The 24,567-nt window shown below is 45.9% G+C and overlaps 1 protein-coding gene across 8 annotated transcripts in view; it reads left to right on the top strand.

The window, feature by feature from the left end:
* EFCAB6 (EF-hand calcium binding domain 6) overlaps positions 1–24,567 on the top strand; it is a 221,050-nt gene that overhangs the window by 112,073 nt on the left and 84,410 nt on the right. For all 8 annotated transcript variants that reach the window (XM_047742933.1, XM_047742934.1, XM_047742931.1 and 5 more), the window contains 3 exons: positions 8–168; positions 5,463–5,636; positions 7,518–7,686. In XM_047742933.1, the coding sequence (XP_047598889.1) occupies positions 8–168; positions 5,463–5,636; positions 7,518–7,686 (504 nt within the window). The remainder of the gene's footprint in view (positions 1–7; positions 169–5,462; positions 5,637–7,517; positions 7,687–24,567) is intronic.

Genomic DNA, 24,567 nt, shown 5'->3' with positions numbered 1-24,567 from the left:
GTGTTAGGTGGAAAAAATTGTTCAGGACTCGATTACTAGGAATCTCCAAGCCTTCTGCAGAATGCTGCAGTCCTATGACCTCGGAGACACGGGGCTCATTGGTCGAAATAATTTCAAGAAAATCATGCGCATTTTCTGCCCGTTTCTAACGATCGAACATTTACTGAAGTAAGTGTTTTTGGTAGCAAAATTAATTCGGGTCATGTTTTTCATCAAGTCTTTATAATCGTGAAACTTTCTCTACGTGTGTTTGCAATATCGATAGGGAATATTGATAATTGCTGTTTATTGGGTCCTTACTAACCCAGGCCATCGGTGGAGAGTTTGGTATGTGCTCTGGGATTTAGTTCTCAAGAACAGCCATGGAAGATGGCTGTTATTCCTTTCCGTGGATCAGGACACCGAGGTCTGAAAAAGTGAGGTTCCTATTCACAGGTACATAGCTAGGAGGCCGTGGAGCGAGCGAGCGAGAGCGAGAGAGAGAGAGCTCGAGCACTAACAGGAGGAGTGGCAGGCAGAGGCAGAGAGAGGAGGAAGCAGGCTCCCTGCTGAGCAAGGAGCCCGATGCGGGGCTTAATCCCAGGACCCTGGGTTCATGACCTGAGCTGAAGGCAGATGCTTAACCCACTGAGCCACCCAGGCATCCCAGGGGACAGGAATCCTAAAAGAAAGAAGAGCAAAGTGCCTTTTGAAGGTCCTTGTGGGTGTCCTGCTGTGCATTTTGTTCACCCTGCTCACGGCTGCCCTTGGGCCACAGAGCCCACTTGTTTCCCTCTCCACAGTGACCTTGAGAACCTGCAGCTGGAACCCTGCTTCCGCTGCCACTACCCCCCAGAAGTCCTGCCACACACTCACTCCAACTTGTCATCCAGAACTCGACCTTGTAGACTGCTGGGTCCATGCTTCCTGCCTCGGACAGTGATCTGGGAGATCAGGGGGAAGTCCATTGAATCGCAGGGAAGAAAGTTACCCTGATTCTCTTTCAGTCCTTCTGGCTGGAATGTTGAAAATCTTGTGTTTGTTGCTTTTGATGACATCACATTGATTTCAGGTGGCAAAGCCAATCTACTGGTAGCTGTTGGCCACTCAAGTCTCCTTTCTGGGAAGTGCATGTTTCATTACCCATCTTTCCTGTGGTTGGTTTTGGCAGGAGAAGAAGGGTGTATGGGAGGAGGGTGAGGCCAAGGCTTCCCTGAGCAGAGAGGTGCACAGAGCTCGGTGTTTGCGGTCATCCATTTACCGAACGTTTACAGAGAGGCCAGCTTGCAGGAGTTTGGGGGAGGAAGCCCAGAGAGAGAGGGTTCTAGAGGGAGCTCAGGGGGACTGGGACGGGCAAGAAACCTGTGTGCAGGGGCTTCAGTTGCTTTGGCCTTGGAGCACTCACTTATAGCTGGGCAGGACAGAATGCGGGAAGCTTCTCGGATGTGATGCTTGAGTCCAAAGGGGAAAGGGAAGGACATGTCAGGATGTAGGATAGTGGGGCAAAGCCCAGAGAGTAGGCGCACAGCTGGCAAGTGGCAAGCCCTGGAGGACGGTTGGGGCAGGCAGTTATGTAGGGAGGAGCAGCAGGGAGATGATGCTGAGGGATGGGCGGGGTCAAGCTAGAACTGCGGTGGGTACCCAACTAGGGAACTGGGGTCATCTGGCAGGGCACTGGTTCCCTATCAGTAGCTGAGAATCATCTGGAGAGCTTTGAAAATCCCAACGCCCGTGTCGTGTTCACAGGCCGGGCCAGGCACGGTCATATTGATGTCCCCACCAGCTCTGATGTGCTGCCATAGTGGAGAAGCACAGCCCAGGGAGTGAGGAGCCTGTTAGGTGGCCTCGGATGGGGTGGGGGACAATGTCAGATCTGTGCTCTATAAGGTTGCTCTGGCCCCAGTGGGGAGAAAGCACTGTGACAGGGAGCAAGGACAGGGACAGGTGGGTGACACAGGGGTGGCAGTGGCATGGCAGGGGGTGGCTGCTCTGCCATCAGCTGGACAGGAGGACAGGACTCAGGGACATAGGACATGGAGGTGGATGGGAGTGGGGACAGCCAGAGGCAATGTCATTGCCCAGTTAGGAAGCACAGAGGAGTAAGTACGTCTAGTGAAAACTCCAGCAGGAGACTCACAGAGAACTTGGGCTCAGACACAATTCTCCTTACGTTGATAGCCTGAGCCTTCCCAGCTCAGGCTCCCAGCATCCATCTGGGAGCAGGTAGTGGACCATCTGGGGCAAGAGGGCAGGCGTAGGGCCTGGTAGAACACCACCAGCTCATCAGTGACCTGGCCAGAAAGGCAGAGAAGGTCAGGGTGATGGCCCAGAAACTGCAATTTGGGGGTCTCGGGGAGTAGGAGGAGGTCAGTGGCTCAGGCAGCACCCAGGAAGCCAGGGAGATGAGCACTCACGTGAATTGTAGCTATAGCCTCAGCAGGCAAGGCCTCGGGAAAGAGAAGGGCCAGAGCAGGCTCCACAAGGTGGGAGGGTAAAGGTGGACCCAGCAGGTGCCAGGGAGCACACCAGGAGTGTGGGAAACTTGGTGTTGAGGAATGGATTCACTCCAGAAGCTCTAGTACCCAGGCTGGAACATTCCCTAGGGCGTGCTCAGGGCTTCTTCAGTGTTGAGTGAGGGAATGAATGAGTGAAAGAATGAATGAGTGAGGGAATGAATGAATGAATGAATGAGAGAAAGAAAGAAATCTAGTGGATTGGTCATGCAGGCAATTGGATATTCGAGATGGAAGCCTTTCTAATCCATCCTAGGCCTATCTGTCTCAGCTACATATCTGGTCATGTTAAGCCCCTGCTTAGAACATCCCAGTGTCCTACTGCCGTCAGGAAAGCATCCAGATGCTTCTAAGAGTGGCTTCCCAGGACCCTCATGATTCTTCCACCCTCTAGAGCTCGGGCTCTGCACCCAGACTGCCTGGGTTTACAAATCCCAACTCAGCCCTGAACGAGCTGTGCACTTGAGCAAGTTACGTGCCCACTCTGAGCCTCCATTTCCTCAGGCCAGCATTACTTAGAGAGTGCGGTAAGGGTCAAAGGAGAGCCTAGACATAGAGCCCTCCACCGGGCACTGAGCTGAAAACACTTGCTTCGGCTGCTGCTGCTCTGAACTGCTTTCCATTTCCGGAATAGCCGGAGCTCTCACCTCTGCACTTCTGGATGCTGTTCCCTCAGTTCTGAATGGCACTTTCCTGGCCTCTTGGCTCCCTGGGGCAGGGGTATATAGTCCGTTCACAGTGGTAGCTGTAATACACAGCTCGGTGCTTAGCATCTGGTAGCATGAATACGTCCCGAAGCGGTTACATCAATGGCCTGCACTTCCTGATGGCCCCTCGCCGTGCACGAAGCAGCCGCAGGATAACCATGTCTGACTATTACAGCCGCGGTTGGTTAAGCTCGTGGACATGCAGCCTGTCCCTGTGCAAAGGCTTTCTGTGGATCCTCTTTCTGAATCCTGGTAGTGATCGTATGAGCATTTTATAGACAAGGAAACTAAGGCAGAGAAAGGATTGAGACCTGCCCCAGGTTGGCAGTTCTCAATCCTTGAATGGGCTTAAAAACCACTGGGGACCTCAGAAATTTTTCCTTGTATGGAGTGTATCAATCAGTATGACTGGATTGGAAATTAAAACTGGACGTTTGTTTTTGTTGTTTTTTTTGTTGTTTTGTTTTGTTGTTTTGTTGTTGTTTTTAACATTTGTTAAAAATGTTATTGCAGAAAATGAATGTGTACTTCCATGTTGGGTTCCCCTGTAGGATCAGGGGAAACATGGCGGTTTCAAATAATGACTTATTGGATGATAAGGAGGTTACAGAAATTATAGCAGGTGGTCACCAAAGGTAACTGGTAATGAGCTAGTCAACGGCTGTAAGGAAACTAAGCGAATCTCCGAAAACTCACTCCAGCTCCTCATTCACACCTGGAACATTTCCACAGCCTTAGAAAATGTTAGAGATCACAGCCGTCCAGAGTACACATTCTGCCAGTGGTCACACGTCATGTGGTCTCTGAAAAACCCAGCGCGTAGGTGTGTGTGTGTGTGTGTGTGTGTGTGTGTGTGTGTGTGTGTGAGGTGCAGGGCAGAAAAGGCAAATGACTTCCTAGTGTCCATATGAAAATGGTTTGGGCCTCCCCAGTGTCCTGGAACAGGCCACAGATCAGACTACGTGAACACTGCCTTCGCTCATGGGGCTGTGAAGTCTGGAGTTGATATTCAAACCCAGGGAGGCCAATTCCAGGGTCCACACCTGTAGCCACTGGGCTTTGTTGCCTTGTGGATTCTCATAAACGTGTGGAATTTTTGTTTTGGTCCCCAGGCTTTACCAAGTTTGCTACAGTGGGTATGTGCAACTTTTTTGATTAAAAGAATACTAACAAACAAAAGGTTGGGGGGGAAAAGTAGTTCTTGTCATATTAGTGATTGCCTACATTTTTCTAAAGTATTTGTATATGCCCAAATTCCGGTACAGGTACTTCCACAACTCTACCCCAGAACTTGCAATTTAAAAAAAAAAAAATATTTTTTACATTTGTTATATATTTATTGCAGTATTCTTTACAAACCGTAAACTGCACATACCTATTTATTTATTTATTTGTTAAAGATTTTATTTATTTTAGAAAGAGCTCAGACATGTGTGCATATGAGCTGAGGGACGGGCAAAGGGGGAGAGAGAGAATCCCCAGGCAGATTCCCCACTGAGCACAGAGCCCTATGCAGAGCTTGATCCCAGGACCCTGAGATCATGACCCGAGCCAAAATCAAGAGTCGGATGATTAACCAACTGAGCCACCCGGGTGCCCCTAAACTGTACATATTTAAATGATACGTTTGAGCATCTCCATCATGCGTATACATCCACAAAACCATCATAAGCTATCAGTTAAGATAGCAAACATTTTCCCCCCCTGCCTCAAGCTTCCCTGTGGCCTCCTCCCACAGCCCCAGCAACCACTGATCTGCATTCTGTCACTGCAGACAACTTTGCATTTTCTAGGGATTTATATCAACGAGAACATGCAAGATGTTCTCTTTTTGTCAGGCTCTGTTCCCCAAGCATCATGATTTTGAGATCTCATTCATGTTGTTCCCTGTATGCACATCTGGTTTCTTTTCATTGCTGGGTACTATTCCATTTCCTTACCACGGCTTATGGAGCTACTCATCTGGTAGACGTTCCAGTGTTTGGCTCTTACACATAAAGCTCTAGATACTGGGCAAGTCTTTGTGTGGACATAGGTCTCCATTGACCTTGGGCAGATGCCCAGGGCTAGAAGGGTCGGTCCTCTGGGTGAGTGTATATTCAAGGTGTATAGTCTGGGTGTCCTCCCGACTGGTTTTGCTGTTCCACACCTCACCAGCCGTGGGAGGGAGCTGCAGGTTCTCCCACCCTTGTCAGCACTCAGTAGGGCCGGTGCTTTTAACTTCAGCCAACCTAATGGGTGTATTCTAATTTTTCAAATTCAGACTCTGCAGTAAGTTTCAGGATATTGCTTCGGGAAGAATCCTTTACAAGAAATTTGTGGCATGCATGGGAATTAGCGGCCCTCCCACCATTTCTCCGGTTCTTGATCCAAAGGATCAGCTGTTAAGTGAACATCTTCAAAAAGAGGAGGAGCGGGAGCTGGAGGTTTTGGAGAGGTAAAGCGAAACAAAATGCACATGCGTGCGGAAACCACATGCCTGGTGTGGGCTGGGTGTTCAGTCAGTATTTGTTGACCGAGTGTTGTAATACTTTATTATTTAAATGAGGAAAAATGGCAAACTATGAATACAGTGATGAGGGTCAGGGGAGTTGGGAGCAAGCAGAGATCTGTGGGATGATTGGGTTGACTGCTAGTTCTGGACGCGAAAACACTGAGGTCCGAGAGTTCTGCGGACTGGCCTCGGGTCACTCACAGACTTGGTGGCCGTGCTGGGTTAAGAACCCAGGACCTTCAGGAAACAAAACAGATGAACAGAGGGGAAGGGAAGGAAAAATAAAATAAGAGAAAAACAGAGAGAGAGGCAAACCATGAGAGAGTCTTAACTCTGGGAAACAAACTGAGGGTCGCTGGGGGGGAGGGGAATGGGGGCATGGGGGAACCGGGCGACGGCATTAAGGAGGGCACATGACGAAATGAGCACTGGGTGTTATATGTAACTAATGAATCGCTAAAGTCTACCTCTGAAACTAATAATACACTCCATGTTAACTAAATTGAATTTAAATTAAAAATTTAAAAAGAAAGAGAACCCAGGACCCTCGGCTCCCAGAGAACCTGTCTGCCACCCAACCATCCCATCCCTGCATTCACATTTGTTCTTTTCCAGAAACTTTGACTCCTTACCACCGTTTAATATTTATGGCAAAATACACCCATTAAACCGGTTAACATTTTCTGACATGAGTGATAGAATTATTCAAATGATCACCAAATTGAATCGTAACAATAAAACATGCTTAGCAAATCCATTAAACATCAGACTGATGAATATTCTAGCCCATCTTCATTTTGAAAAATATAGGTTTAGTCTAATGAAAAGATATTATTTTAACTTGCTGGTTCATAGCTTATAATAAATCCACAAGGAAAGGTAAAATGTAGACCTATTCAGCAGGCTTCACTCTGTCATTTTCCTTTAAAAAAGTTCCTAAGTATAGAGCAGTGGGAATATTTTAATGCTATGCTAATGAAATTTGAATATCTGGGCATTTCCGTGGGAGCTGCTTTATAAATGGGCAGAAAGATGATATTTTAAGAGAAAGGTTAAATGTTCTGTGATGAGATGTGTCTGCCTTCTAAACCAGTGGAAGAGCTAATGGCAATTAGGCGTTTTATAAAATGTGGGCATTCCTGGAGAGCTCTTCAAAGCCGAAGGCAGACACAGCAGGAGAGAAGTCCTTTTTCTGCTTTCCCCCGTGCTCCCCCCAACACCCCCCACTCCAGAGACTTTGAGAGAGCTGAAGAAATAATTATTCTCAATCACACCCCTGCCCCCTGCACTCATAGCACATCACATAAAATCTAGATTTTATAAATCCACTGGACCGTATAAATCAACTTGGAATAGTTGTGAAGGTCTCTTCCTTCCCACGCATGCTCGATGACTTTTTTGGCCTAGTTACCACAAAACAGCCTACTTCATTTAAAGCTTTGTCATGGGCTCCGACTTTTCCTTTTCCCGGTTCACACAAATACTTACTTTTCCCGCCATGTCCCGTCACACGCCCTATTCAGCTAGCTCTAAGCGTAGCTGGAAACCTTAGCGCAGGGAGGACCATACCCGGGGCCCTGGAGCTCCCCACCCTGGCCTGCGGCCCCATACCAGCACCACCCCGAGAGATTTCTCCTGACACAGTGCCAAGGACCTTTCTGGAAGCCACAGCCCCAGGTGAGTAAGATGTTCTCAAGCCGGGTCTTGTACCCGCCTATCTGTTTCCTGGTTCGGGAGAAGGTGGTGGTGGACCTCCTTGTGGTCCTGGGTTGAATCCCCGTTGTGTGAGCTCTGCTGGATCTAAAGGCCTGATTGTGGTTTTAGAACCAAGCCTGCTGAGGACAGAAGCACCCTGACCAAGAGCAAGATCGAGGATGAAGTCATTGAAAACCTCAAAAACCATAAACAGCAGCAGGACCCAGCCTTCAGAAAACTATTTCTTGACCTCAGCAAGGAACCTAATGGCAAAATTAATGTACGTGACTTCAAGAAGGTAGGAGAATGGGTTTCTCTGTTTCTTTCGTTCCTGGAAAAGTTCAGCAGTTTGGTTAACGGGCTTGAAGGATGGGAGGTGCATTCCCAGCAAGGGCTTTATTCCCTTAAGGGCGAAGCAGATCCATTTCGAGGCATCTTTGAACAGTGTAAAAGGATTCTTCGGCCCAGAATGCCTTTGGCAAATTCCTTCGGAGAATACTTTTGGTGTGGACGTGGCCAATTTTTGATATTTAAACTTTCCAGAGTGTTCGTGGATGTGGTATTTGGCCGGAGGAGTACCTGGCTGGTGCTTCTAGTACATTCTGGAGCAGAAGGGGGCGGGAACCGAAGCTGCTCGGGCCCCTTCCCTGCCAGCGAGGAGTTCCTGCCATGCGGTGATGACAGAGCTGTGGTTTGTTCCTCGAGAAAGTGAAAAAAGAATCTGGCAGCAGCAGCGGGAAGCTCAGAGCGCTGAGGGGAACTGGGAGGTTCTGCCGGAAAGAACTCAGTTTGAAGGGTTCTGCATAGACTTCTCGAGGAATTAATTTAAATGAGTGCTTAAAATTCCCGTTACGACCCCTCTAGCTAATCGTCTTCAGCTACTTTTAAGAAAAGCGTTTCAGTTCATATGTAGCAGTGTCTGTGTGGACAAATTTGGAGGAAGGCAATGAAATACATTTCCAAGAAGAGAATAATTATATTAGTAGCTACTATTTATCTAGTGCCTGCCCCCGTGCGAGGGTCTGAAGGAGGCTCTGTGCTTATTTTCTCTCTGGCGGGCAGCATCCCTGAGGCCAGATGGAGGAGAGAGTGGGGTATCCGCAGGGGGTTGGGGGGATGGGACAGGGTGGCTACCGGTGCAGTCACTGGGAAGGAGGTAAGTGGGTGTGAATCACCGCCTCCAGGGCACCTTGTCCTAGACTCTCTTGCCCCCAAGCCCCCCATGCCCAGCAGCCGTGAATGACCGCAATGCTCAGGGCTCTTGATTCATGGCATCAGTTCATAGGTTCTCAGGAGGTAAGAATCCCCTAAGCTGCCGCTGGTTTTTCAGGGACTTTGCAGGAGTCACCTTAGAGAAGGGCAGCAGGAGGTAGCAAAGCGGGGGCCACTACCCCAGACGGCAGACGGCGGTGCAGCTGCTCTCCGCTGCCCACCTGTGAACAGGTCTGTGAGCTCAGCGGCACGTTCTTCTGTCTTAGGGCTTCTCTGCCATCACTAAGCCAGTGGCTCACCTGTTGGCATCTCTACTACCCATCCCAGACCCTCCTAAAACTTCAGTCTCTGGTGCCCACCTGCCTACTTGACTTCTTCGTGTGGGTGTCTGGAGATAGCCGAATTGCCACCAAAGCCTTTCTGCCACAGCCCTTCCGTTCTCAAGGGCAGCCTTGTTCCCGTCGCTCAGGGCTATAATATGGGGTCTTCCTTGCCTCTTTCCTCTTTCTCTTGCACCCATGCCCATTGCATCAACAAAGCCTGTTGGCTACCTTGAAAGTCACTCCAGAACACGACTGCTGTCCCACCTCTTCTGCTTCTGGCCATTGCCACCTCTCTGGTCTCCCTGTGCCTGCCCTTTCCCCACTGTGGGGTGTTCTCAACCCAGTAACCAGAGTCACAGTCCCACGGGTCTACAGAGGCATTCACTCCTGCTCAGAACCCTCCCATCTTGCCCCCGTCTTGCATGAGTACAAACCAGAGTCCCAGCGGGGCCTGGAGGGTCCGGCAGTAGACAGCCCCTCGCTGCCTCTCTGACCTCCACTCTTACCACCCTCCCTGCTGCTCACCTCGCTCAGCCACACCAGCCTCCTGCTCTGCCTCGGACCGCCGGCCATTGGCTGTCCCCTCCACCTGGAGGGTGTCTCCCTGACGGCTGTGTGGCTGTCGTCCTCACCTCCTCCAAGCCTTCGTACAATGGTACTTCGTGGTGACCCTGACATTCCCAGGGCAAATACAACCTGCTCTCCCACCTCAATCTCCTTTACCCCATTTTTTTTTCACCTCCTGCCATGGATGTTGCACTTAGAATCCTTCCATCCACCACTTTATTCCGCTATTTCCCTGACTTCCTCCGTTAAATTGCATACTCCAAAGGTGGACGTTTTTCTCTCTTTCGGACAGTGAGGCCCAACGTTGACTGAATGAATGGATGAATTTGGAGAGTCGCTAGAATCCCCACTGGTGCCCAGAATAGATGCCACTTGGGGACTGAGGGAGGCAGGTGTTTGAGAAGCCCGTCGGGATTCCTCGGCTTGAGGCTGTTCCCGCACCTGCCCGTGGCGATGCCCAAGCCCACCTTGGTCCCCTGCCCTGCCCCTTGAGCTTCCCTGCATGCTGGCTGACCTTGGGGGACAACTCTGTGCCCAGCTGGTCTGCTGCTCGCTTCACCGTGGTGGCTGCACACCTCTCCCTCTCGCTCCAGTCTCCTGGCTTTCCATGCGCTCCCTGCCTTCTGAAGATGTGCCCCTGGTGAGGGCAAAGGGAAAAAGAACCCGGAAGGACAGGACCAAGATGCAGGAAGAAAAGCCTCTGGCTGTTTCCACAACTAATTTGCTGGGAACCCAGTTAGGCAAGTTGTCGACTCGTTCCCCCCCTAGTGACTTGTGCGGTTTAACTTTTGGGAATCATCCTGTTGTGACCACCTGTTTAGCCCGAAGATCAACAACCCTGGGGTGATTTTAAACAGTCTGCTGGGAAACCCAGGTTTGACCTTCATAAGCTGATACCTTCAAACCATTATGTACATAGAAACTTCACTGTTAATTGAAGAGGTTATTTATAGATCAAGTGCTTCCCGTACTGGTGAGGTCAGAGCTGGAGAGATCATAGTCCGCCACCATAGAAAGAAACATAAGTTCAGATTAGACCTAACGCAGGGCACCCTGATGCCGAAGGTTCGGGAATGTCGAACTCCTGTGGCAACAAAACCTTTGGAATCAACTCCTCTGAGATCTTGAAGGATCCGTGACAAAGAAAACCGTGTCAGTGTCGTTACAGCAGTGAGAGCTGTGATGATGATGACGACGGGCCGTCCCTGGGACAGCCACGATGCTAAGCGTGCTCTCCACCATCACCGCCAGTGGTCTGGCCCCTCTGGCACTCCGGATCTTGCTACACGGGTCTTATTTCTAATCCTCGAAGAAACCCTATGGGGCATACATGACCTTATGCCCATTTCACAAATGAGGAGGCCAAAGCTTAGGAGTGAGTTAGGATAGTGGCTCAGTGTGGTTCAGCTGGGAAGCTGCTCAGGCCCTTGGATTGGAATCCACGTCGGTCTCTATCAGCCTTAGACCTTTGCCAAGTGTAAGAAGGACTAGCTGGGTGTCAGACGGGTTTGCTGGGTGTCAGACGGGCTAGCCAGGGGTGACTGATGGCAGCTTTGAGGTTGTATCCAGCCTCAGAATTCTGGAAGGAGGACATTAATTTTAATGACACTGTCCTTTAACTTCTTCTTATCATTTTAGTTGTAGATACGCAACTTTCTTGAGCTTGTCCTCCCCAAATCTGCCCCACAGTGATGAGTACGGTGCAGTGTTTGCCGAGTTTCATGGCGGGGGAACTGGGAGTGAGGCTGTCCATCACACATCCCTGCTTGCCCACTCACACACGCATGTAGTTCTTAATTTGAACTTAGCACTTAGCCGTTTGCCCAGATACCTGGTACTCTGAATGAGAAAGGCTCATTCTTTATTCTCACCAGCCATTGCCTGGCCTGTGGCAGGGACAAAAGGTGGCTGGCTGCACAGGTTCAACGTGGGACAACCATAATAGAGTCTCTGCATTGTCCTTGCTGGGGACTGTTACTGGTTTGACCACTGTGGTCAGAAAGAATTTGTCTGCTGGACGGATTTATTTGTTTACTAATAATCTGTGTCCCCCCGAACCCCCGCCTGCCTTTTCTCTCTCTTTAATGTAAAAGACATCAGAGTTTCTGGAGAGTATGAGGTGACCAGCAGTGCCTCACTGAGCCCTCCCACCACAGGCAGAGCTGTTGGGGTCTTAACGGACTCTGTGCGTTCCAGGTTCAGTGTGTCATTCCCGTGGGGGAGGTGGAGGGACTGATCTTTCTGGAATACTGCTAGACCTGGTCTGGGTGGATCGCATCGGACATTAAATCATCTCTCACAACAAGGCCGGAGGCATAGTCTTTCTCCCCGGAAGTGCCCCTCTCCCGGTTCATTGCTCGCTCTGGCTGCTGTACCACATGGCCTGTGACTTCAGCAGAGTTTGTAACGTGTCATTGTATTTAAATGACAAGTCAAGATCTGGTGGTGGTGCAGGAAAAGGTTTTTGAATTTCAAGTTGATCTAGAATGCTTTTTCCTTCTCCTCGCCCTCTCCTTCACGTGCCGAGTTAGCAGCAACCACCCCCCTGCCCAAAACCATGTCTGACTTAAGAGAGATGGTTGTTTTTCTCTCTTGTAGTGAGGATTCCAGACCTTGTCTCTGCAGGTCAGCCCAATAGCTCTACCATGTCTTCAGCAACCCCTGGCTGCTTCTAGCTTTGTCCTCATTCAGCCTCATTCTCGTGCATGGAATATAGCTGCTGGGGCACCAGCCATCACACACATTTCAGGCATAAATAAGGGAAAAAGTGAAGGCAAAAGGCTTGAGCCAGGCAAGTCTTTCCTCTTTTTTTGAAGGGCTTTCGTGGAAGCTTCCCTTGGCAGCTTCATTCAATGAAGACCAGGCTGTGATAGATAGAGATCTTATAGAGAGAAATACACGATTTTTTTGCTGGGTATGTTACTACCTTTAGAAAAAGCAAGGTTCTGGTTGTAAGGGAGACGGAAGGAGTACGTAACATGCAGGCAAATGTAACTGTCTCTGCCATCCTCTCTCTTTGTAAACCTTTTAAGGATGTCTGTTCCACACTTGGTATCAGACTAAACCACACGGGGACATGGGGAAAGCAGACGTTCATTGCTCAGGGCCAGTGACCCATGGGGGAACATAAAATGACAAAACATCCAAGGACATGCAAGTCAAGATTAGTCTCATTGCATAATTAGGCTAATTGAGCTATTCTATCCATCAGGAATTTGAGGGTGGCTTTACCTTCTAATTCCCTGTAATTGGCTGTTCCCGTTGGTAAATCTCAATTCTTCATCCTCGGTAAATACACTGTATGTTGTTCGGTTTGCTGTTATCCTTAAGCCCCATCCCCCGAGTCCCAGCTGAGGCCCCTGGAGACAGACACAGGGCTGCAGATCTCATCAGCAAACTTACAGAACCCCTGAGACGTGGACTAGCAAAGCAGGAGTGTGTTACAGCCCAGCCCGGCGCCCCAGATTCTTGGTGGCCGTGGCTCCTTGCTTCTCACCTACCTTGCTGGGGAGGAGGTGAGCTTTCCTTCCTCTTTCCAGCAGAGCATCCCCATGCCCTCTGCCGGCTGCTCAGACTCACATAGCTAGGAACTGACACCCTCCCATCCCCAAGCATCACTTCCTGATCACACAGTCTTTTCCACTTGGGGGGCAGGGACCAGGATATAAACCAAGCCCCATGAACACTGCCGAGCATCTCAAAAGCCTCAGGCATGGATGAGCAAATTAAGTAAGTATGGTGACTTGGGGAGACTTCGATTTTTTTAAAAGTCTGGTATTAAATATTTTCCATCTGGTTTTAAACCCTCTGTTGGGCGCATACAACTCTGGTAAATAAAACAGATATTTAAAACCCTTTATTGTATATTATGGTCAGTTTTGTGAAGGGAAAAACAAAAACAAAAATTAGAGAACCGTAATGGGAACAAACAATGAATTCTTGCCATTTTTGACAACATAGATGGATCTCAGGGGTATTATGCTAAGCAAAATAAGTCAGAGAAAAAGACAAATACCATAGGATTTCACTTACATGGGGAATCTAAAAAACAAAGGAAGAAACACAAAACAAAGCAGGAGGAGACTCAGGGATACAGGAAACTGTGGGTGTCTGGAGATGGGGAAGCCTGGGCTATGGGGGTAGGGACAGGTGAGGAGGATTAAGAGCTACAGACCTCCAGTTATAAGACACATCAGTCCTGGGGATGTGATGCACAACAGGGGAATATAGTCAGTAATAATATTGTCGTAACTTTGTGTGATGACAGATGGGAAGTAGACTTAACGCGGGGATCATTTTGTAATGTATAAAAACATTGAATCGTTATGATGTGTTCCTGAAACTAGTAGGACATTGTATGTCAACTATACTGAAGTTTTAAAAAGTTTAAAAAAGGAAAAACAGAAACTTTTGTAGTAAGAGACTTAGGTATATCTATACTGAATCAGAGACCCCGAGAGCAGGAGATGTGTGTGGGGTCATCCCCCAACTTCTGCTGTTTGGTATATCGTGTTGCGTTCTGGCTACAGCGGGCGCAGAGAGGAGTTCTCCATGCTTGCTCTGAGGCCCCATCAGATTCAGCATATGGAGCCCTGGCTCTTTATCCTTGTTGGGGGTGGGGGTTGGGGGGCTCATGACTCAGGTAAGAAATCAGGGAGAAAGAGATGACGTGCCATGCTCTGGAGGCCCAGTGGTGGCAGCCGGATGAGTAGACCTGGTTCTTTAGCTTTGTGTTCCTCACAGCTTCCCAATGGTGCTCATGTTTTAAGGGGTGACCTGTGTTCAAAGTCGGTGTTCATTTTTGTTGGGCCATGCCCCAAACAACCATCAGAGGTCTGGATTTCTCCATCTTCCAGCCATAACCTTCACCAGAGGTCAAAACTAGACTCTCGCAGCTCCTGGCTGTGCCCCAATGGGCCAGATCTTCCAGGGCCGGAGCAGCTGCTGACCTTTGGTGTCTGTTGATCCCGTCTCCAGGGCTTCTGTTTTTGCCTCGTGTTCTTAAGTCCTTCTCCCTGGATGGCCTTTGTCTCCTAAGTACCACAGTGTGGGGGCTTGCCTTCAGTCCCAGAGGCCAGCGCTTGTCCGGAAGGCGAAGCCAGTCAGGGTCTCCAGTTTTGCCACTCCAGTGCCACCAACCTAGCAAACGCTGTGCTGAATGGCCCCCTGCCTGGCCCAACCCTGTCTCCCAGCCTCAGTTCCACTCCCAGAGTCATCAGCTCTTCCCAGGGAAAATGCAGTTGCCTACCCTCAGTTCACCCCTGAAGGGTCCTCCTCATCTGGGAACTTCAATCCCTCAGATGTCATGGCTTCCTTGGCTATCTGATGCCTTCCCATTATCCTCTGACTGCTGGGGCTCTTCTCGATGTTTTCACTGAGAATGTTAGCACACTAGGAATTGCTCCATCCTATCCTGAAGCAACCAAGGTCTAGCAGTTTTATTAGTCTTTTCCAAGTAACAACCTTTATTGTTATTTCTTATTTTTTTAAGATTTTATTTATTTATTTGACAGAGAGATCACAAGTAAGTAGAGAGGCAGGCAGAGAGGGGTGGGGAAGCAGGCTCCCTGCTGAGCAGAGAGCCCAATGTGGGGCTTGATCCCAGGACACTGGGACCATGATCTGAGCCGAAAATAGAGGCTTAACCCACTGAGCCACCCAGGTGCCCCTGTTATTTCTTACTATACATTTATTTTATATTTGTGTATTTCTGCTGTTACTTTGATGATTTTTTTTCCTTCTAATTGATTGGGATTTAATTTGCTCTTCTTTTTCTAATTTCTTTTTTTTTTTTTAGATTTTATTTATTTATTTGACAGACAGAGATCACAAGTAGGCAGAGAGGCAGGCAGAGAGAGGAGGAAGCAGGCTCCCCGCCGAGCAGAGAGCCCGATTCGGGGCTCGATCCCAGGACCCTGGGATCATGACCTGAGCCGAAGGCAGAGGCTTTAACCCACTGAGCCACCCAGGCACCCCACTTTTTCTAATTTCTTGAGATAAATATTAGATCATTGCTTTTTAGCCTTTATGGCTATACATTGCCCTCTAGGTACAGGCTTAGCCACATCTACAAGTTTTGGTGTATCATTCATTGTCATTCAGTTTAAAATATGTTATAATTTCCCTTGTGATTTCTTTTTTCCAATGGTTTATTTAAAAGAGTGTATTGTTTAATTTCCACACAGTGGGATTTTCTAATTTACCTTTTGTTATTGATTTTAAAATCGATTACATTGTGATCAGAGAGTAAATTCCAAAGTCTAAATGACTTCAGCCTATCTTATTGAGGCTTGGATTATGACCCAACATATAGACAATTTCCGTAAATTTTCCATAAACCCATGAAAAGAATGCATACTCCATCACGGTCCTTCAGTTTTCTAAGTATGTCACTTAGATTGAGTTCATTAATTGTGTTTTTCAGAACTTGTGTATCCTTATTGCCTGCTCATTCCATTAGCTATTGGCAGAAGTGTGTTGAAGTCTCTCATCTAATGGTGCATTTGTCTCATGAAGATCTTCTTTATTCTGTTGATTTATTCACTTTGAAGCTAAATTATTGGGTGCACATAGATTTAGAATTGCTGCAGCTTCCTATGAATTATCTCCTTTATCATTATGACATGACTCTTGATACAGAGTAATGCTACTTGCCTTCAAGCCTATTTTTGTCTGATAATAACATAGTTACTTCAGCTTTCTTTTGATTCATGTTTACATAGTGTATGCTTTTCTGTCCTTCCACTTCAAACTTTCTGGGTGCTTATATTTCAAGTAAGTCTCTTATAGGCAGAATATAGCTGATATTTTAGAAAATAGGTTGTGAGTATTTAATTACTAATATTATTGGCTTTATATCTATCATCTTAATTTTTTTTTTCTATTTGACCCACCTGTCTTATGGGTCTTCTTGCCTTTTTTAGAATATTCAACTATTTCTATTAGTCCATTTGCCCCTCTGTTAGCTTATTGGTGAAAACATTCTTCTGCCATTCGTTCAGAGGCTACACTAGCAATTACAACATGCATTCTTGTCTTATAGTTTGTAGTTAAACATAGATCATCATGTTTATCACTTCCCTAACAATGCTGGATTTAAAAATGCTTTAATTTCACTTACCCCTATCTTTTGTGTTATTGTAGTCATGCATTTAAATCTTACACCTAGGTTAAATCCTGCAAGACGCTATTATCATTATTATAGTAAATAAGCTGTCATACTTGTCTATGTATCTACACTTGCTCTTGTTCTTTCCATCTTACATTTTGTGCTAGCACCTGCACTCATTTTTATTCTGTCTAAAGGCCTCTTTTGTGCTGCTGCTAATGCAAGTGTGCAGACAACTAACTCTCTGAGTTTCCGTGTTTTTTTACATAGTTTTCCATAGTCCTTACCTCACATCCTTTTTCTCATCCATGACCCCATCCAGGATCCCACATTACATTTAGTTGTCACATCTCCTTAGCTCCTCTTTGCTCTGGAAGTTTCTTTCCTCAGACTTTCCTTGTTTCTGACTGACCTTGACAGTTTTGAGATTATTGGTCAGCTATTTTTTGAATGTCACTCTTTGGAATTTGTCTGATATTTTCCTCAGGATTAGACTGGGGTAATGTTTTTGGAAGGAAGACCACAGAGGTAAAGTACCCTTCTAATTGCATCCTGTCAGGGGATATGCCATCAGCATGGCTGATCACTGTTGACACTGACCTTGATCACCTGACTGAGCTGTCTGCCAGCCTTTTCCAACGTAAACTTAGCCTTTTTTCTTTCTCTTTTCATTCGAGGAGAAGTCACTATGCACAGCCCACAATGAAGGAATGGGGAATTATTATGCTCCACCCTTTAAGGGGACAATATCTATATAAATTATTTGGACATCTTCTGCATGGGAGATGTGTGTGTTCTGTACCATGTGTTAATTTGTTCATTTCTTTATCTCAGTATGGACTCCTGCCTCATTATCCTTTAAGTATTGTTATGATCCTTAGTAGGGTTTGCTTTTGTATTCCTGATTTGGTCATTTTTAAAAATCTTTTTGTTATTGAATAGTTTAGCTGGAGGTTTATCATTTTTATTGATCTTTTAATAAAACAAGCTGTGTTTTCATTGATTTTTCTTTATTTCAATCATTCCTGGTTTATCTCTTATTTCTTTTCTTCTGCTTACTTTACTTATTTTTACTTCCTTTAGGTTTAATTTGCCTGACACATAAAGTGATTATTCTTGGAAGATTCATCTTGAGAACTGGTAGAATTCCTGATGGTAAAATCCATGAAAGTATGGCCCCCCTCCAAAATTTCTCAGTCTTAAGCTAATCCTCGTTCCACCTCCAGTACTTTGTCAAAATTACCACTTAAGTGTTTTGCCAGTTGTGGTCTACAGTGGCTTCTGCTCCAGGCTAGCTGATCTTGGCTGTGATTGTATGTATTCACCTGTCTTTCTGGGATGTCAGATTTCTCTGATGGCTCTAAGAAAAGTTACTGATCTTCAGTATGTTCAGCCTTTTTCTTGTAACAAGAAAAAGAAGTGAAGACTTCCAAACTCTTCACAGTTAAACCTGGAAACAGAAGTCACTTTGACTTTTTAAAGATATTTTAACTGGGAATAATGGCATATTAGGTTGGCAGTTACTCTCTTCTGGCATTTTAAAAGATATCATTCCATTGTCTTCTAGCAGGTTGAAGAATTGTTGATGAATAAACCATTAGACTTCCTGTTGCACATTTGAATGCATGCATGTTTTCTTTCTCTAGCAGTTTTTAGGGTTTTTCTTCTGTGTTGGATTTTAGCAGTTTTCTAGATGTGTTAAAGTGTGCCTCTCTTTGTATGAGTCCTGCTGGGGTTTGCAGGTCTCTTGAGTCTGTAGGTTGATGCGTTTAATAAAATTTTATGAAAAATTCCTAGCCTTTGTCTCTTCTCCTTCTACTCAGTCCCCATTCTCTGTGTCTTGGCCTCCAGTTATGTATGTTAGACCTGTTCACAATATCTCACTTATATTTCACTCTTTTATGTATTTTTCAATATTTTTTTCAGGGCTTCAGTCCCAGAATTTTCCACTGACCTCTCTTCCAGTTCATTAATCCTGTGTTCTGCTTCTTCAATCTGTGGTTATTTTATTCGTATCATTCTTAATTTTAGTAATTTTTTCAGTTATAGGATTTCCATTTGGGTTTTTTTTTTAAAGATTTTATTATTTGACTGACAGAGATCACAAGTAGGCAGAGAGGCAGGCAGAGAGAGAGAGGAGGAAGCAGGCTCCCTGCGGAGCAGAGAGCCCAACATGGGGCTCGATCCCAGGACCCTGGAATCATGACCTGAGCCAAAGGTACAGGCTTTAAACCACTGAGCCCACCCAGGTGCCCCTAGTATTTTTAATATATTCCATATTTGTGTCTTTTCTTCTATCATCTCAATATATACCTCTATTTTCTTAAACATATTTGTAGCTATTAAAATCTTCTTTTCCCCTGCTAACTCCAATATCTGGGTCACCTGTAGATCTTTTGCTATTGTCTTTGTTTCCCTTGATTTGGGGTCACATGGCTATGTCTCCAGACGTGGCAGACAGATTTTTATTAAGTATCAGATATTGTGTTAAGAAAATTGAGAGGCTCTAGACAGTGGCACCCTTTCTTTTGCTGGTCAGGTAGAATGGGGACTGATGACCTTAATTCAGTTAGGGACTGAGCTGATTTGAGGCTGGATTATAGTTTCTCAAGGTTCCATTTGATTTTTTTTTTTTAAAAGCCTCTTCCTAATGTAGCCTCCAAAGTTTGTTAACTCAGAACCTGGGTTATTCTCTGAGTCCTGCTCCTGAGAAATCCTGAACTCAAACCTTTATTTTCTCAGGACCACAAGCTGACAAAAAAAAAATCTAATTTGGCTTTCTGCCTTGATTCTTAGTCTTCTGTCCCACACACCTTCCCAAACTCAGCAAGATCTTGAGGGTATAACTGGAAATGTTGGGCTCAGTTGTCTGCTTCTCCTTCTCATGAGGAATCTGTTGAAATCCTCTGGTTTGGATGTCAGATCCCTTGAATTCATCATAAGTTCTGTTGGCTTCTCCACCTGCTGGTAGTGGCCATCTGCCTGGGCCACCAGCCCCAGGCTGAGCCTCTTGCCTTGCTCCCAAAGGCATGAGTGAAGGTTCTGAGGGTTCTCCTCTCTTCTCAGACTGTTTTGCCTTTGAGTCCTGGTTGCCTCAGCTGCTCTCTCTATTCAAAGAGATGTTTTGCTGTATTTATCTGACTTTTCTGTTGATTCTCAAAGGAAGCAATAGACCTTCTGCAAGGAAAAGTGTTCCAACACACTGAACACCAACCATTCTGTTTCTGATGGGCATTCACTTCTCTTTTAATTTTTTTTTCTCTTTTCATTTTTAAAATCTCTTTAAACTATCTTTCTTTAGGTGTCTCTACATACTGATGTTTTTATTTCTATGGAAGGGAATCCCAGGAGTGGGACTGCTTGGTCTAACATAATATTATAAACACGTTGTCTGTTTGCTTTTTTAAAAAGGTTATTTATTTATTTGAGACAGGGGGGATTGTGGTGGGTTGGGAGGGGCAGAGGGAGAGAGAAACTCTAGCAGAGTGCAGAGCTAGATGCAAGGGCTAGATCTCCAACTCCAAGATCATGACCTGAGCCAAAATCAAGTAGGACACTTGACCAGATGAGCCACACAGGTGCCCCTGTTTGCTTTTTAAGACCACACACTATCACAGTTCCTATTTCTGATAGCTATGTAATAGAGTATCTTTTTTCCAACCCGTGTTAGCAATAGGCATTATAGCTCTTTTAAATTTTGCTGGTCTGGTAGTTTTAAAGTAATAGCTCAGTTTAACTTTATATTTATTTCCTTGACAGTAAAAGTGTGATTTTTTTTTTTTTGTTATTAGGATTTGTTCCACTGTGACTTGCCTATTTATATCTTTTGCCCTCTTGTCAATGTTTAAGAGATGTTTATTATAGATACCATTATTTATCCTATGCTCATAAGAAGGTTTTGAGTTTCAAGTTTACCCCTATCCTCTGGATTCTGACCCCTGGAACTCTCTTCCCTGCAGGGCTCTATATATCTCTTAATTAGACCCCAGCCTCTGCCCTCCCAGTTTCCACAGCTCTTCTCTGACACTTTCCCCTTTGACTGGCTCCTGCCTGCTTCGTTCCTGAGGGCATTGCTTCCCAGTAGTCCTCTCCCCCTCACTGAGATGTGGGCTTGACAGGGACAGTTATCTGTGTCTTTTCCATTCTCTGCCCCATCCTCAGCATCTAAAAAGGGGGCCAGCACATAAGTGCTCAATAAATATTCTTTTAATGAACCCCATCAATTTTGAAAAGCATTATAGTGTTTTGGTTTAAAATGTGAACTCTGGAGCCAGACCACCAGAGCTGGAATCACATAATACCCATGTGACCTTAGGCAAACCTCTGGGCCTCGGTTTCCTTATCCCTAAAATGGAAATCATAGTAGTAGCTACATCAGGACGATTATTAGAATAAGTGGGCACATATATGTGTGTCAGTTTCCTAGGGACTTGTAAAAAAATTACCCACAAGCTTGATGGCTTAACACAACAGAAATTTATTCTCTCTCAGAGAATATTTCTGGGGCCAGAAGTCTAATATCAAGGTGTCAGCAGAACGATGCTCCTCTGGTTGCAGAGGAGGATTCTTCCTTTGACTATTCCAGCTTCTGATTGTTGCCGGCGGTCCCTTGGCATTCCTTGGCCTTGTAGCGGCCATTACTCAATATCTGACATCTTCCTCTGGTGTCTCTGTGTCTTTACTTGGTGCCTCCTCTCTGTGTGTCTGGATCCAGATTTCCATCTTATGGGATTGCATTCATTGGATTGAGGGCCCTCCCTAATCCAGTATGACCTCATCTGAGCTTGATTACGTCTGCAAAGACCCTGTTTCCATTGAAGGTCCCATCAGTAGGGCCTGGCCCTTGGGTTCACTCTTGTATTCATAGTGCCGTCAACAACAATGTGGTGTACAGGTGTCCAAAAAAATCTGTTGAATTAGTTAATTGAGCAACACTTTGTTTTCTGTACTACAAATATATCTTAAAATCTGTCATTTGTCTTTTGTTTTATCTTTCCATTAAAAGTTATAAAGTATTGTATGACCCAATATATTTGTCTTCTTTCCTGTCCTTCCTTTTTTTTTTTTCCTTTTTAAAAAAAAATATCTGGATTTGTGGTTTTGGTTAATAAAGTGTCATGAGCTCTAGTCCCCAGGTTCCCTTCCCATATTTTATAGATAATCTCCTAAACTTTCTTGCAAGAATTTTACTGTTTTATTTTTTTGAATGAAATGCTTAATCAATATAGAATTAATTTTTGTGTATGGTGTAAGATAGGGTTCTTCTGTATTTCTTCTGTATTGTCATTTGTAAAATTCTCATTATATGTGGGTCTAAGTCTGGAGATTTCCATTTGTTACACTGATCTCTACATCATTTCTGTATCAATGCAATATATATATATATATATATATATATAATATATCTATATATTAGTGAAACTGATATTTTTTCATTTTTCTTCCTTTTCACATTTTCACATCATTTCTGTATCAATGCAATATATATATATATATATATATATATATATATATATATATATATTAGTGAAACTGATATTTTTTCATTTTTCTTCCTTTTCACATTTTCTGAGGCCATGTTTACATTTCTCCATAAACACTTCATTCATTTGCATTATTAGGACCCCCCCAAATGTATTATTAAGATCACAATGGACTACATTAAATTTATGTATAAAAATGTGCTTTTGAAATCAAGAAGATAGAACATAATGGAATGTGCAGAAGGGGAAAAACAGAGCCTTTCATTCCCAAGGGAAGTGTGGCTGTTCAGGTCCCTTCTCCCGCCACACTTGACTCGGTGCTCAGCTCTGGGCCTCAAAGCTTGCACGCACTTGCCCTTTGGACAACAGACCGAACACTACAGCTTGAGGACAGCCTCCTCTGAGGAGGAGTGGCTCATCTGCTCTTATCTTCCATCCTCATAATCTGTTACTCTTCTGCCACGGAACACCCTAAGATTTTACACATGTATGCAAGAATGAGCAGGTTCTGGATATTTGCCCTCTAAAATTACACGTCTGGCCAATTTCCTCCTTACACCTGGAATTCCCCCTTGACATTGAAAAGCTGTCAGATCACACTGAGGCTGTCTCATTTCACAATTTTGAAGGTTGATTTTGGTACAGCATTTTGTCCTCCTGAGCCATCAGGACACAATTTTAGTCTTCTTGGGTTCTGTGGGGATAATGTATTTTTATAAAAGTCTAAAGCAAATCATCATTGCCATCATCATACCTGCAACAAGAAAGAAAAGAAAAACCGCTGTTTTACAACTCAGGGATCACTGCTGACAAGCCATTGCTCTGTCTGAAAGTCCTCGTTGGGTGTTAAGGTGGAAGGAAGGATTGCTTTTGAGAATGTGGTGCGGTACCATCGCCAGGGGATTAGGTAGAGTTAGGTGGGCCAGACAGATCTGGCCTATGGACTAGAAATTTCTAGGTTTGAGGTGTGGTCAGATCATGATCACAGTATCTTTCCAGTGGTCACAGCATTGTGGAATATGGAATTTCCTAGATGTAAAGAGCTGCAAAGGCCCTGAGAGCTCGTGCACCTGTCATTATCCTCTCTCTACCCCAGCTCCTCTGTTTCTACCATCTCAGGGGACTCTTCCCTTACCGAGGGACGTTGGGCTTGGTCGTGTGGCTTTCTTTGACACGGCATGTGACAGATGTGACCTGAGCAGCAGCCTTAGATCTGCTGTGCGCTTTAGCTTGGCCTTGTGCCCCAGCAATCTGCTTGTAGAAGAGCTTTCCCAGGGCAGCTGTTGTCCCTTCAGTTTGAGCCCCAGCATGAACACACCTGAAACAGGCCTAAAGCCGGCCCGCAGCCTGATGCCGAGCTCAGTCAGCCCACGGCCTGGATCACCTGGCCGGACCCATCTTACATCCGCCAGACTGCCCTCGACCTTCACATCCATGAGCGTGAGTGCAAAGGCTTGTTTTCACACCAGCCACTGGGCTTTGGATGTTTATCAGGCAGAAGCTGGCTTGTGGAGTCCCTGTTCCTGTTGCAAGCCTGTTCCAAAGACGTGGAACGTAGAGGCTCAGGGAACACCCATACCCAGTCTCCATGGTGTCCTCTGCGGGCTGTGTGGGCTGTGTCATCTGAATGGGGAGTGACATACTTCCCAGCATGCCACTGTGCAGAAGACACCACTATTGCCCGTTATTTCTAGAGCCCGAAGCCTCAACAGTGAATGCAGACTTCAGTCACCAGTGCTGGGTTGTTGTCACTGGCCACCAAGCCTCTCTGGGCAGTAACCCACACCTGAGTTACTGGGGTGTCTGCCCACTACTCCTGTGCTCCCCTGGCTCCAGGCTCCTCATCTGTAAAGGATGAGGTGGGAGTGGATGCCATCAGGCTTCCCCAGAGCTGCGTCACAAGATGCTGCTGTCCCGCAGTGTCCCGCTAGCATGTGTCCACAGCTTCGCTCCGCCACTTACAGCTGTGTCTTTCCAGGAAACAGGTGGCTTAGTTAGCTTCCTTCCTAAATGTTGATCTCCTCATTTGTAAGATGGAATTGGTCATATTTCGTTGAGGAGCACTGCGAGGTTTAACTAAGATGACTTATGAAAGTCAAGTTGGTACAGTGGCCGGCACCTTGTAGATCTTCAGTCAAATTCTCTTTCTCAGTGACACCTGTGAAGTTTCTATCACCACCTGGAGGCAGGAAGGAGCGTGGACAGCTGTGAGGCCCGCTCTGGCCCTTGGCATGAGGAGATCAGAGCTGGGACTCTGGTCGAGATACTTGTCACCTTAAACTCTCACTGCTGAGCCGCTGTCCCTGGCAACACCCACCACCGGCCATGTTCTCATGCAAGAGGTTTTTATCGCTGCAAGAAATGGCTGAGGAAACTCTTCAGGATGAAGGAGTTTGGTCCTAGATGGAGCTCAGATGACCAAGAAGGAATAAGGAACCTTGGAAATGGCACATATCCATTAAATATAGAAGGCTATTTTTTTGTAA

This window comes from Lutra lutra, chromosome 8, assembly GCF_902655055.1.
Source record: "Lutra lutra chromosome 8, mLutLut1.2, whole genome shotgun sequence".
Taxonomy (NCBI): Eukaryota; Metazoa; Chordata; class Mammalia; order Carnivora; family Mustelidae; genus Lutra; species Lutra lutra.
This window is presented reverse-complemented; position numbering and strand designations above follow the sequence as displayed.